The 15,571-nt window shown below is 43.9% G+C and overlaps 1 protein-coding gene across 1 annotated transcript in view; it reads right to left on the bottom strand.

The window, feature by feature from the left end:
* Positions 1-8,796, bottom strand: part of rimkla (ribosomal modification protein rimK-like family member A) — a 28,458-nt gene extending 19,662 nt beyond the window's left edge. The window contains exon 1 of the mRNA XM_060932148.1: positions 8,071-8,796. Coding sequence (XP_060788131.1) covers positions 8,071-8,233 — 163 coding nt within the window. The 5' untranslated portion in view covers positions 8,234-8,796. The remainder of the gene's footprint in view (positions 1-8,070) is intronic.
* Between the last annotated feature and the right edge of the window lie 6,775 nt (positions 8,797-15,571).

Genomic DNA, 15,571 nt, shown 5'->3' with positions numbered 1-15,571 from the left:
TTTTTTTTTTTCACCGCGAGAGCTTCAAGGCCGTTCTGCGACAACTGTGGGAGCAGTGGATGATTGATGGGGAACACAGCTTCACGGCAACCGGGAGGATGCGCCATGCAACTTTCCTTGATGTCATCGGGTGGATTGACAAAGCATGGGCTTCAGTGACAACGGAAACCATCCTGTCGGGGTTCCGAAAGGCTGGAATAACTGGAGCTGATGCCGAGTCTGACGACAGCCACGCAGAAGAAGAGGAAACGGCGCTTCGTCTGCCGCTGGAGTTGGCAGAGTTGTTCAGAAACGACACCGAGGATGAGGAATTCAATGGATTTGCTGATTTGGAGTGAAATCGTCAGCTTGATAAACTTGATTGAGCTGTGTTTTATTATTAATGATAGGCCTATAGTTATTTAAATAAGTTATGTAATGATTTTAGGCCTATAGGCTATTGAATAACTTGATGTTACGGTACATATTCAGCCAGTTTTTCTCTGGGCTATTATAAATGATTTTGTTTTGCATTTTTAAAAATAACTCTCCTTCCAAGATGAACTTTATTCTTCGTCTCTGATGTTATGGTGTTAATGGTCTGAATAACGTTTAATGTTTTTATCTGATATGACGTTAACTGGCAGGCGCACTTTCTGCCTGTTTTTTTCTCTGAGCGATTGTTTTTGTTTTTTTCACTAGACGGTTGTTTTTACTACCGTACCTGTCTTTGGAGATGATATACCTATAGCCTACTTGGCCTCTGATTTGATGAAATAAAATTCGACAAAAATGAAGAATGACACTCCTCGATGATGACTACAGCTTTAATAACACAGATGAAAGAGCCATGGGGCGATAATAAGCAAACTGATTAATGCATCAGTAATAGGCTACTAATATTAGTTATAATAATAATATAGGCTATTAGTAATAACGATAGTGATAGTATTAAAGATAGTAGTAGATATTTAAAATAATCAGACTAGGCTACTTACAGGGCAAAGGGCGCGTTATCACTGCTCAGCTGTTCGTTTATTAAATAAACGATGCAGTCGCGCAGTAACCACGCGCTGCTTATCAGATACAATCACAGATTCTATGGCTAGAATAACCTTTCAAAAAAGTGCGACTTGTAGTCCGGTGCGACATATATATGTTTTTTTCGTCTTCATAATGCATTTTTTGGCTGATGCGACTTAAACTCCGGAGCGACGTATAGTCCGGAAAATACGGTGTATATTAGTTGGATACGAAGAGTGCCTTGGATTCCTTCTTTTTTCAAAGGTTTTTGCATTCCCTATACCAAAGAGCACCTTCAATTTTTTTATTTTTATCTCTCATCTCATCTCATTATCTCTAGCCGCTTTATCCTGCTCGACAGGGTCGCAGGCAAGCTGGAGCCTATCCCAGCTGACTACGGGCGAAAGGCGGGGTACACCCTGGACAAGTCGCCAGGTCATCACAGGGCTGACACATAGACACAGACAACCATTCACACTCACATTCACACCTACGCTCAATTTAGAGTCACCAGTTAACCTGACCTGCATGTCTTTGGACTGTGGGGGAAACCGGAGCACCCGGAGGAAACCCACAGGGAGAACATGCAAACTCCACACAGAAAGGCCCTCGCCGGCCACGGGACTCGAACCCGGACCTTCTTGCTGTGAGGCGACAGCGCTAACCACTACACCACCGTGCCAGCCCTGGTCTGCTGGGTTTTTTTTTCCCCCACCTCCATTTTCCCTGACCAGATAAACCACAGTCCCACCGTTCTTTTCCTATCGGCTCACATGTTTGGGGTTGGCAATTTCACAGGTCGAATTTCTACATCAGGTTGGCACAAAGTAAAAGTAACAACAACAAGCCCCTGTGTGTCTTTCACGTCACACTTCCTTTTCCATTCAAGGAGGTTTGTTTGCTTTGTTTTGTTTACTGAGAATTTTACTGCCGTTTAGTTTGACTGCTGCTTCAACTGTGCAGTGTTCAGGAGTTTCACATATCACCACAGCAAAGGATCAAAAATCGTAAATGCTACAGATAAAACGTAGAAACCTCTGTTGTATATTTAATCAAAATCAACAAAAGCACTGTTTCATTTCCATTTAAATTCTAAACAGCTTTACATGACTTTTCCCAAACCATACTTAAGTACCGTTCCATCTATTTTGAAGATACAAGAATATAAAAACGCTGGCCATGTTGCCAACCTGTCCTGCTGACCTACTGCAAATTATACAGCTGTACTCCTGTGCTACAGGCCAAGCTGAACTGTGAGCCATTCTCAGAAAATATCTAAACAGGAAGCCAATTTGGACTAATGCCCCACTTTGCCACTAAGCCTGGAAAGACATGCAAAATGAAACTGGAAGGAACACAAACACAAACAATATCTCATCCGTGTTGACCTCTTGCTCACTATCACCAGATCAGTTACACAACACCACACAAACACACAGCCTTCAGCTTCACCGTTTCTCTCTTCAGTGACCCACTAACCCATATCCTCTGTTCTCTCTCTCTCTATGCTTTAATTACCATCTCATCTTTTTTTTCAATACCCAATATTCACCAGCTGTTTGCTTTAATTACACGCTCACTATTGTACAGTTCCCCTGAGTGACAGAATCAAGCACTATGTGTTTTGAATATTAACTTGTCTTAATTTTCAGGGTTAAGGATGTTCAAAAATGAAGTATGTCACTGCCTGAAATCTTGTTTGGTGATGAAATGGTGGCTTTATATTGCTAGCAATTGTGCTGGGGACTTTTATTCAGTTGTTATGATGCTGGACACGACAACAAACCAGTCCCATACAAACAAACAGATCTTTAACAGTCTTCTCTGACTCTCTACTGAGGGACACAAATGGTATCCGCTATTGTCATTTTTGTCAGCTATGTTCTGTGCTGTAGTTATGAGTTAGTATGTGTGCTGAAGTACCACCATACACACAACAGGAGACGGATCTGAAGAGAAAGAGTGGGGGGGGGGAGCGAGAGCACATCTATATAACCACCTCCTTTCTACTTCGCCATTTTAGAAGAAGCAGACCGTCATGGCTACAGCACAACGTTTGCACACAGACAGCGCCAGTAACGCAGCATTCTGAATACACGTGGCCTTTTCAATTTGACCCTTACGATCAAAGTGCGCCTGCAATTAATTCAAATGTGCGCTTATAATCAAACTTGCAAAGTACTATCCAGCTCTCAGATAGTTCAGATCATTCCACCCTCGAGGATGAAATCCGTGACAGACGTTAACGTTCTGCTTTCTGACAAGACGTCGATTGTGCGCCTACACAAGCTGCTGTTTCTGATGCAACATCTCATGCACTTGGATTTTAATTTCCAGAACACGACCTAAAAACATATATACAGTTCATATGTGTGCATGCAAGGAGATATGACTGCTCAGCAAGACAAGCTGGGTTAACAAGTTCTCTGGGGTTCAGAAAGAATCAGACACATTCATATGGTAAAGTCATCTGTGGCCACAAACCCCGCCCAACACCCCCTTCTCTTCCCGCCTTCTTTCTTCTTCTCTCTCCAGATCCTCTTTCTCCCTCGGACACTTCTCTGCACTACTGGTCTATAGTTTAGAGGTAAAGTCCAGGCTGTAAATGCCTGTATCCTGGCTGGGTTAAAAATTCTGATTGTTTAATACGCACTTCTGCATTGCAGAGTATATGTGCGTGCACGGACATAAAAAAAGGGGAGAAAACGCATTCAAGTCTAAACTATGTACAGCTCTGAAACCAGAATTTCCCTGCCAGGAAAAACACGCTGTGGGCCACGTATGCACACAGTCACATGCAGAGGTCATGCATAGGCAGTATCAAGCACCTGTAGTCAGAGACCTCAGTTTTTTGTGCTATAAATAAATAAAAGCAGTATTGTGTCCACCATTAAAAACATACATGCATGATTTATCCATCCATCCATTATCTGTAGCCGCTTATCCTGTTCTACAGGGTCACAGGCAAGCTGGAGCCTATCCCAGCTGACTATGGGCGAAAGGCGGGGTACACCCTGGACAAGTCGCCAGGTCATCACAGGGCTGACACATAGACACAGACAACCATTCACACTCACATTCACACCTACGCTCAATTTAGAGTCACCAGTTAACCTAACCTGCATGTCTTTGGACTGTAGGGGAAACCGGAGCACCCGGAGGAAACCCACACGGACAACATGCAAACTCCACACAGAAAGGCCCTCGCCGGCCACGGGGCTCGAACCCGGACCTTCTTGCTGTGAGGCAACAGCGCTAACCACTACACCACCGTGCCGCCCTTGCATGATTTACAAGTTTCTATAATACAGATGCATGACCTGAGTAGCAATCACAGAGCTTAATCTATTTGCTTGTGCACGTGTGTGTGTGAAATGATTCAGCCACTGAAAGAGTGAAACCAATAAATGCATTTTTACAAATTAGCCATGTACCCGTTTGTGTATTTAAACAGAACATAGATAGTATGTCATACATGAAATATACTTATCCAGAAAAGTATTTTTTTTTAATGGTAATCTTGCTAAAAGGTTTAGAAAATTTGTTTTGATAGATGATTAAAATGCAAAATGTAGCATTTTAAACACAGTGTGGCGTTTTTTGCCTTTGATTTATGGTGCAAATCATTCATGCAGCCTGAGTGGGTATGAATGTTACCACTGTATCTCTACCTCGCAGCTGCACTGTGTACGTGTGTGGCGAAGTATTAAACGCATGACTATTTAAGCTCTCCTTTGTGCTGGTGTACCAAAGAAAGCAGTGACAGCAAAACCACTGTGTTACATTTCTCATTGGCTGGAGGAATGGCCAGTGCCATATTGCAGCCCACTTGTGATACGCCACTCTCTCCCTCTATCACACACACTGCAGGATGTGACATTCCCACTGTCACAAGTCTCAAATACATGGTGACTGTTTCGCGTGGCTTCACAGCACGTTCGTTCTATTCTCCCCGTCACACGAGCCGCACGGCTACAAAAGCAGCCTACAGTTGGGATTCAGGTGCGAGTGCCAGCTCTTCGATGTGGATAGGATTACAGGGTCTCCTTCCTTGGTATAATAAATGCATGGTCACGTATGGTATGTCCTGATAAGTCACCCCTTAATTCAAATCACTGCATTTTAATTTGAATTTCATTTACCTCTTTCAGCCAAATGATGAATATTCGTTATATTGTGCTGCCTCTTACTTTTTTTTAAGGCCCTGGTCAAGTCAAATGTCCCAGTCAGATGTCTTGTCATGATGATGCCACTATAAATCCCAGAGCTGACCAGCTGTCCGAGGTCCTAATCTGAGCTTGCCTGGATTCAAACTAGAAGATTAACCTCGTACACATCCACGCACAAACCTGGCCAAGCAAACACCGCTGCCAGTTGTGATGCCATGTTCTCTGAACAAGCATGAACCTGTAAATCATGTTGAGGGACAATTTTAGACAAGATCTCCAAGCTGAAGACAGGTAGAACAAGGCAATCGGAGATAGCAGGCCTCGTCTCCACAGCGTAAAGATAATTTCCTCTTGGCTTTTTTTGGGGGGGTGGGGTGTCATTCAGATTACATTCATGCACTGTTTTCTTATTTGTTTCTTCCATTACTCCAATTGAATAGAATTTTTTGTAGGATTACAAAACATTCCTTTATCAATTTTCAAGGGTATCATTAAAGACAGGCAGTGCGGCGCTAGTATTATTAAACAGATCTGTACAAGTCATGGTTCATTCTTTTCTCCATCCATTATCTGTAGCCGCTTTATCCTGTTCTACAGGGTCGCAGGCAAGCTGGAGCCTATCCCAGCTGACTATGGGAGAGAGGCGGGGTACACCCTGGACAAGTCGCCAGGTCATCACAGGGCTGACACAAACAACCATTCACACTCACATTCACACCTACGGTCAATTTAGAGCCACCAATTAGCCTAACCTGCATGCCTTTGGTCTGTGGGGTAAACCAGCACACACAGAGGAAACCCACGCAGACACGGGGAGAACATGCAAACTCCACACAGAAAGGTCCCCGTCGGCCACTGGGCTTGAACCCAGAACCTTCTTGCTGTGAGGCAACAGTGCTAACCACTACACCACCGTGCTGTCCCAAAAGATATGATCACTCAAAAATAGAGGGTAGGACACCTGTTGCTAATCTTCAGTTAGCATTATAAAATGCTGAAAGAATTACACCTTGAAACTCCAAGAAATACTGAGCTCTTGGTAATATCTGTGTAACCCTCTGAAAAAGGTTCAAAGTTTGGCATATTTTTGTAGGTATTTTTGAAGGTCACTGTACAGTTCTTCCAAAACGTTATGATTATTCCTAAATAAAATGTACAGCTATCAATTTTCCAGAAGACACCACGAAGTGACTACAACTGCACAAGGCTTTGAACTAGTTTAAAAAAAAAAAAAAAATTTCCATTGTATAAAGATGAAGGTAATGGATCAAATGTCAAATTTTAACTACCATCTTCAACCCTCCCCACTACCTCTAAACTGCAAACTGAACAATTTGCCAAATCCTCCAGATGGTAACATGCAAGAGCCAGGAGACACCAAGCTGACGCTGAAGAACTAGCATCAACCAAGGCTTACTGATTGACTCCCACAGCCTCACATCTTCAGTAAAAATCGGCATTCAAGAACGTCTCGAATACAACAGCTGGCACCAACATACACATTCGTTCTGCACCTGGATTAAAGCAAATAACTCTCCATACAAAGAGGTGACCACAGGAATAATTTACAAAAGAATTTAACAGAAATAGCCATCGTGGTGTACCACTGTGACGTACTATATACTACGCAGCTTGAGACAAAGTAGACGAGCTTGTATTTACTTGCCACTATAGATTTATTTAAAAGATCTGACTGGAATCTAAATGTGCTCCTGTAACTGCTCAGCCATCTTGTTTTCATAAAAACAACTACAGTCTATGTATGGCTTACTTGCTTTAAATGCTTTTTTTTTTTTTCAGAACCCTGAAGCTACGATACCAACTGAATATACTCTTGCAGTAACAATACCAAGAACAAACAATGGTATAGACACACCTCAAAAACTACAGCTTGATGTTCATCAGTATCCAGTGGTTGACTCTGTGAGATGTCACGGCCCTAAGAGACTCAGTCATTGTCCTTTAACCAGTCATGACTTCTTGTTCTCCACATTTTCCTTCCGCAACAACCTGAATTACATGTTTTCCCTATCATAAGCCCTCCGTGTATCTTCTTCCTGCTAGATAACAGAAAAAAAATACACACAGCATTTCATCTTGAGTGTGTGAGAACTGGCAATACATGAGTGTATGAGCTGTGAGATAAGAGGTACGGTAGAGTACCATCATCACACCTGTCAAACCAGCAAAGCACTCAATACTGGGAAAGCACCTTAGAACCTTAGAGGTGTACCTACATCACATTTTCCAGGATCTAATTTTGACTCAGCAGCTCTTTAGTGAAAAAAAAAGACCAAAAAACAAACAGTTCTTTGAGGCTCTCAATTTCTCATGCACTGATTGAGCAAATAAATAAATAGCGTTTGATAAATGCCTGTTTTTTAACCTTTTGTGTCAGTGAATATTAAACAGTGTGATTTATGGTGCGTTCTTAGTGTATAGACTGAACGGCGCGCATGCGCTTTATCGTGCCTTGATAAAGAGCGCGCTCGAGCCGCACAGCCAGGCGCTCGTGACCACGCACGCAAACTGATGAATTGTTCCTTGACTGTGGCACAAACAAACAAACAAACAAAACATTTTTGATGCGCTTTTTCTCTTATTTGGTCACAAAATGGCATTATATTTCATATATATCCGGTTAGATTTCAGACAAAATGGTCACCAATGAACATTTGAGGCGTTCTTGGACAGATTCTGACTGGAGAAACGGTGTTAATCGGTCACTGTCATACAGATTAGCATGAAGCTAACTGCACCTCAGGAACAACCGTGAACCCCCTCGATATAATCCGATCTCACCGTTACAAAAATGAGTTAAATAAACCTTCTAAGCGTTGAATGAAGTGATTTAACATGCTATAGATTAATGTGTGTGTATAGAGTGTGTTATAGTTACCCAACTGTCCGTCCGTGATGGTTATAACGATCTCATCCATTAATAGATAACGGAATTCAACGTCGTCCTCGGCGCATCTTTCCTTCAGAGCCCTCAGGATCTGAACTTGAGGATACTCCTGGCTAATGCGCCGGTCGGTCACAAACCACACCTGAGAGCACATTCTTTAAAAGCAGGATGAAGACTTTAATTTAAAAAATATATATCTATCTATCTGGTGATGATGGGTTGAAGCGCGCAGGGCTCGGGTGGTGACGGAACTCAAAACAATAGGGACGGAGCTGCGGGGCTAACTTAAGTTAGCTCCTGTTATTTTGTCTCCACTGCCTGCCAGGTTCACCGGATCCAAAATTCTACCGGATAAACAATGCAGCCAATCTGAAAGATTAGAAACCGAGCAAGGCTGCGCTCTGGTCTGCGGCTGTCGAGTGAGAGCTCCGAAAGACGGCACCCTGTCAGGGAGCAAACAAAAGCCTCCAGAGCCGAAGCCCTCTCTCTCTCTACTCTACACTCACGCGCTGTGTAGGATGGTAGAAAACTTCAACAAAATGGTGGAGAACAGCCGCAGTGATGGAAAGCAGACGGATCATCGGACTGAAAAGCGGCAGCGATGAGCAGGATCCGGGCTTGTGCCAGGCCGCGGTGCTGAATCGGTTGTGAGAAGCCGCACGCTTTATTTTCAACCCTGCAATGTTGTTCAAGCACGCGCTTCGTTTACAACTCTCATCCTCACGTTTTGTAAAAAAAAAAAATCACAGCCAATGAGAATCAAGCGCTTGCTCTGAGTGTTGACCAATCACAACAGTGTCGTCGTCAGCAGGCTCACAGCGCCATCCAATCAAACAAAGCACCGCCTCTGTGGAGGCTCGAGTATTTCAGTCAGCCAGTGAAGATGAGGCTCGGATGCGCGCTTCTGTGTTTTGGCGCGTGACAGGAGGGGGCGTGACGAGAGCGCGCGCATCTTCCCCTGAACCGGTTCAGACCGGGCATGGGCGGGTTTGGTGGGTCCTGATGGTGCTGTGTTCCTGTCTCACCGCACTGAAACGCGATGGAGCGGTAAAAAGTTTTGTGACGCAGTGCTCTTTAAAAAGCTCGAAATTCGTTTCTGTGATGCTTTTATTTGCTCACAGCGACTTCATTACAATCCCACGCCTTTTGTGAAGACAGGTTTTCAGATATACGACATGAAAAAAGAAAGAAACGTAAAGACAAGACGACAGTCGGTCTGTGCTCTCGAAAAATGATGGGGGGGGGAATTAATACAGAACCATCCGGTTCTATGCGGCACGAGCTTTACTTTGTTTATGCCGCGTGCAGTGTTTGTGCGCGTTGCGGGGGCTGATAGGTAGGTAGGGCCGGGCCTTTTCAACATGACGTCACTTTTGGCCAATAGCTAGCCGGAATGAGCTGGCCCTTTTTAAGGTTAAGTTACCTCAGTAACACTGAGAAGACAAATGGATTTCCTCAGGATGCATTTATTCAGAGCCATCATTTAAACAGCTCAAAATTAGACCAAACAACAGGGTTAGTTAAATGAAAACGAGGCACTATGAGGTGTCGCCTCACAGCAAGAAGGTTCTGGGTTCGAGCCCAGCAGCCAGCGAGGGCCTTTCTGTGTGGAGTTTGCATGTTCTCACCGTGTCTGTTGCCCCTTTTCCACCAAAGCAGTTCCAGGGCTGGTTCAGAGCCAGTGCTTAGTTTGGAACCGGGTTTTCTGTTTCCACTGACAAAGAACTGGCTCTGGGGCGGACCCGGCGCCGGGGGGGGGCGAAAGGGGGTGTCGCCCCCTCGTGGCTACAGCCCCGCCCCCTCAACAGAGACTCAGATCACTTAATTGTTTTCTTATGAAAATATAATGTATTATAGATGTATTAATAATTTGCATTTTCAAATACGAAATATTAAGTGGTTGCGCATTGCACAAAAATAAATTTCACATAAATCACTACTAAAACTGGCACGGTAGAACAAATCTGATTGGTTGTTATGACACTTACAAGTTCACTGTCTCTGCAATATCCTGTAATATGCAGTCAAGTTTACGGGAGTAGTCTTTCCCCCACCGAATTAAACGAATTCAATCACAATATTGTGAATCCATTTTCTTTCTTTGTAGGCTAAGTTTATCTCCGTTTATGTTGGTGTACGTGTTCATATATGGTCCGCTTTGTGCGCAAATAGCGTAAGAATATGTGTCGTTGACGTCACCCCCCATGCAGCGGGGGTGAAAATTCATCACTTCAGAGTGTTTAGTCCCCTACACGCCTAAACTGGGATCGCGGATTAAGTGGTTAGCGTTGACTTGGTGCAAGTCATTACTGGTGCAGCCGCGGGGTCTGTTGATTTTTTTTAAATTATGATTTTGGCCGCCGAGCCAAGTACATTAGACTTGCATTGACGTTTTGTTTTCATGCCACGGAGCTATTTGTATATATTTTAAATTTAAAGGACTTGCCTGTAGGTTTGTGTGTGTTGTTTTATGTTTGGCATCTTTCCGGTTGTAACGCGTGTCTGTGAGAAAATTGGAGGGGAGGGGTAACAGGTGGGCACGGGTGTTGATAAAGCGCAACTGCCCTGGTAATATGTCACATGATTTTCCCGTACTAAAGCAACCTTCGGGGCCGTGGTTTTGTGGTTGGCGCAGTTAATTGTTTGAAACACGTTGTCAGACCGCCATCACTACTACACACTATATGAAAAATATTTGCCCCCTTGCGATTTCTAATTGCCCCCTTAGTAAACTGTTCCTGGCGCCGGGCCTGCTTTGGGGCCAGAAAAACCGGTTCCAGGCTAGCACCAACTCTTTGCTGGGCCAGAGGAAAGAACCGCTTATGTCAGCGGGGGGGCAGAGTTGTTAAGACCAATAACAAGACTGCAAAAGATCGCCATTTTTAAGCGACGAGAAGCAGCAGCTGTACAAACGCGAAGTCATCTATTATTATTATTATTATTATTATTGTTGTTGTTGCTGCTGCTTCCATATTGTTTTTGCTTCGATATTCGCGCCAAGATTTATGCAAACGTAGCGACGTAACTGACGTATACAACGATGTAATGACGTGGCTTCCCATAGCACCGCGAGCTATGGAAAAGCAAACTGGTTCTCAGCTGGCTCGCAAGTTGAACGAGTTGTGAACCAGCACCAGCACTGGCCCCGAACCAGCCCTGGAACTGATTTGGTGGAAAAGGGGTATGAGTGGGTTTCCTCCGGTTTCCCTCACAGTCCAAAGATATGCAGTTAGGTTAATGTAGAGCGGCCTTCAGACGCGCAGCTTGTGAACAGGCAAGGCAGGCAACTGCTTGGGGCCCCCTGGCCCAGGGGCCCCCTGAGAGTCAGGGCCCGAGGGCTTATTTATTTTGTTTTTTATTGTTCTTTCTTTACCATTGTATTTTCACATTTGGAATTTAAAAAACTTTGGTTTCATACATTTTTCATTGGTGTCAGATTATTTATAACATATTGGTGATGAACATTGGTCAGAAGGGCCCCCTGGAAATTTTTGCTTGGGGCCACAACAGACTCTAGAATCGCCTCTGGCGGCCTTGGGCTGAAGTGCAAGTACCTTGAGCAAGGTACTTAAAGTGCATATCCTGGACCAAATTCGTGTTTTTTATATGAAAAAATGTCCCTTTACACACTCATCCAGAAAGGTAATTTTGCACAAGGCCATCTGTCTACAGCAGAAAAAAAATAAAATAACAAAACGCATCTGGAAAAATCCCAAGGGAGTCTGGAGCCAGATTCGTGACGTCACCTGCGGAAGCGCCAGCAGGCTGCGCGAGCTTGTACGGTTTCAGTGCACAGCCTGTGTAGACCAAGTTTAGCAGCTAGCGATTTTGCATTGAAATATGGAATTGTCACCTGAGCGCAATGTTACTTCACCTTTGGATGAAGAATGTAATGTTGCTACACCCTCCTACGATACATCTGTTAATCATTTTAATAACTACGCGATAACGTTGAAGAAATTTGCAGAAAACCACCAGTTCGTTTTCTCACAAACAAACCAGCGCTGATGTAGGATTCAGAGGGAGGCGTCCCACACGTGATGTCACGAAAATCAGTGTTTGCCGGGAAATCCAAATGCCAAGTTTTTTCAGAGGCGGACCAATTCGCCTCAAATGGCTTGATTTCAACTGAATTTTTCTGGTATTGCGCAAGGTAAAAAAAATGCACAAAATGCAAAATGTGACAAATATTTGACCAAAGTTTAATATAAAATAGGAGAATTACATTGATCTTGCTCTTGAATTTACCCGTGATAGGCACTTTAACCCCTGACTGCTCCCCGGGCGCTGTAGTATGGCTGCCCACTGCTCTGGGTGTGTGTGCATGTGTTCACTGCTTCAGATGGGTTAAATGCAGAGGATGAATCTTACTGTGCTTGAAGTGCACATGTGACAAATAAAGGTTTCTTCTTCTAAATGATGAACCCAAATCAATTAAGATTATATGGTTGAATTGGGCGGCACAGTGGTGTAGTGGTTAGCGCTGTCGCCTCACAGCAAGAAGGTTCTGTGTTCAAGCCCAGTGGCCGACGAGGGCCTTTCTGTGCGGAGTTTGCATGTTCTCCCCATGCCTGCGTGGGTTTCCTCCGGGTGCTCCGGTTTCCCCCACAGTCCAAAGACATGCAGGTTAGGTTAACTGGTGACTCTAAATTGACCGTAGGTGTGAATGTGAGTGTGAATGGTTGTTTGTCTCTGTGTCAGCCCTGCGATAACCTGGTGACTTGTCCAGGGTGTACCCCGCCTCTTGCCTATCGTTAGCCGAGATAGGCTCCAGCTTGCCTGCGACCCTGTAGAACAGGATAAAGCGGCTAGAGATGATGGATGGATGGTTGAGTTCTATTGCATGTCATTATCAAAGCATAATTTGTAATTCCTCTATAGAAGCACAGCTAGAGAGAGAGAGAGACTAGCTACAGGTCAGATTCACTTTCTGTGCCCATTTCATGGGCTTCCGGTGCTCTCCGGGTCACTGACTCTGCCCCTCCACGACAGGACACGTCAATCAAACTCTGGTGTTTGTCCCCTGGTGTTTGTAGATCATGTCAACACTGGCTTCATGTACCTGCGCCTCTAATCAGACCGGGCAACATTATGTTATACCAAGCCAGTTGAAACACATCTTATTGTACCAAAATATGCCTTGTAATTTCGGACTCCTCAGCAGTAGTGTAAAAACGCTGTCCAGATCTGTGCTTTATGAAGTTTGATGTAACATCTGCAGCTGCAAACAGCTGCAAATTTATCCTCAGCTACAGTGCTCATTTTCCCATCACTCAAAACTGCTAACATTATCACAGTTAACTACTGAGTGTTTCTTGTCAGTCTGTTTTCATCATTCAGTCACAATGGAGTGACATCAGGTTTTATTTTAAGGAGATTTGGGGAAAAGTAAATAATTAAATGTTCAAAATAGTCGTTACAGCATTATTATTAAACCCAGAACAACTTTGACGTGTTATTAAGAACAGGCTTAATTTGGCTCAAGCCCACATCTCTCTGGTAGAGCATGCATTTGAAGAAAGAGACTTTCACTTTCCTTGTTAAATAATGTGACTTGTTTACAGAACTAATATTCATGGTATGATACCCACATAAAACAATACCAACACTGATGTCGTGGCTCAGTGTCACACTATCTACTCAGTTCTTTGATTAGGGAAATTGCAATTTTAGAATTTAAACAGGGCTGCACGGTGGTGTAATAGTTAGCGCTGTCGCCTCACAGCAAGAAAGTCCGGGTTCGAGGCCCGTGGCCGGCGAGGGCCTTTCTGTGCGGAGTTTGCATGTTCTCCCTGTGTCCGCATGGGTTTCCTCCGGGTGCTCCGGTTTCCCCCACAGTCCAAAGACATGCAGGTTAGGTTAACTGGTGACTCTAAATTGACCGTAGGTGTGAATGTGAGTGTGAATGGTTGTCTGTGTCTATGTGTCAGCCCTGTGATGACCTGGCGACTTGTCCAGGGTGTACCCCGCCTTTCGCCCGTAGTCAGCTGGGATAGGCTCCAGCTTGCCTGCGACCCTGTAGAACAGGATAAAGCGGCTAGAGATAATGAGATGAGATGAGAATTTAAACAAGTAAGAAATGCTGCTCTTTACCTATAATTTACCCTCTCCCTCACTCATGTTGAGTATGGCTTGACCAGCAAACCCTTTCATGTGAGAGATTGGAGACCCGCTGGTCATGGGGTACCAGCCAGGTTGTTGATGGTTGAGCCTTTTTTATCCCACATTTTCTTGGGGCGTCCTCTGTTACAGGCAGGATACATCATCCACGACTGTGCTGGCTGGTTCTAGAGGACTTGAGACAGGGATTCGTTTTAAATGACTACCATGTAGTTACTGTCCAGAACCGGAAATGAGTCAACACTTGATAGCATCTATTCAGCATCCATTCACTGACTGATTCTGAGTCCTGGCGTCCATGTTTTCAACACTGCATGTTCAGAGGTTAGAATAAAAACACATTTTATGACTAACTTGTATCAACAACAATTCTAGCTTTGTTGGTCACATTTTGTACAGGTTAAAGTCAGTCCCATGTTAGAAACAGAGTATCGGCGACTAATATTCTGACATAATTGGCGCAGTGCCAAAAATGAATTTGGCATGGTGCCGATCAATCAATGAGGTATCAGATTAAATTACTTATAGCTGTTTTGTAAATCCATAGTAAAAGTAGTGTCATTCTGGTCCAAAAATACACTTTAGACCTAGCTGAAACATCAGGCTTTCTTCATATATGCTCTGTTTCAAGCCAAGTCTTCAAGTTTTGCCATGATGCTGCCTTTTGACATGACCCAGATGACATATACCTCACAGCTGTATCACAGTATTGTTGTGCATTGTTTTTCTGATCCTAATTTAGCTTTCTTTGACTCACTGTATGACTCAATGCATGCTTTTGTCACCTCAAGACTGGACTACTGCAATGCCCTGTTCGATGGCATCCCAGCCAAGCGACTAAATAGGCTGCAATATGTCCAAAACTCAGCTGCTAGGGTACTCACTCACACCAGGCCCTGGGATCATATTACTCCTATTCTATACAACCTGCACTGGCTCCCAGTTAAGTACCGCATCCAGTACAAAATTATCTTACTTGTCTACAAATCCCTACATAACCTGGCCCCTCCCTATTTATCAAATCTCCTAACTCCATATCAGCTACCTCTAAATCTTCGCTCCACAGATGTCCACCTATTAGCAGTCCGTTACTCTCGGCTCTGCTCTATGGGTGACAGGGCTTTCAGTGTAAATGGCCTTAAGCTGTGGAATGCCCTGCCACTAGCGTTGCGCCAATGCTCAACACTGTCCTCTTCCAAAAAACAGCTAAAAACACATCTCTTTAGCTTGGCTTTTTCTCTTTGATTTTTAATAACGTTATTATTATTATTGAGTTCTTATTATTATTTTATTATTGTTGTTATTCTATTGTTTTGCTTTTTATTGTTTGTTTTTTACTGTTCAGTGTCCTTGGGTACCTTGAAAGGCGCTT

Source organism: Neoarius graeffei, chromosome 10 (genome assembly GCF_027579695.1).
Source record: "Neoarius graeffei isolate fNeoGra1 chromosome 10, fNeoGra1.pri, whole genome shotgun sequence".
In the NCBI taxonomy this organism is placed as follows: domain Eukaryota; kingdom Metazoa; phylum Chordata; class Actinopteri; order Siluriformes; family Ariidae; genus Neoarius; species Neoarius graeffei.
The sequence above is the reverse complement of the archived record's forward strand: the minus strand, read 5'-3'. Positions and strand labels throughout refer to the sequence as shown.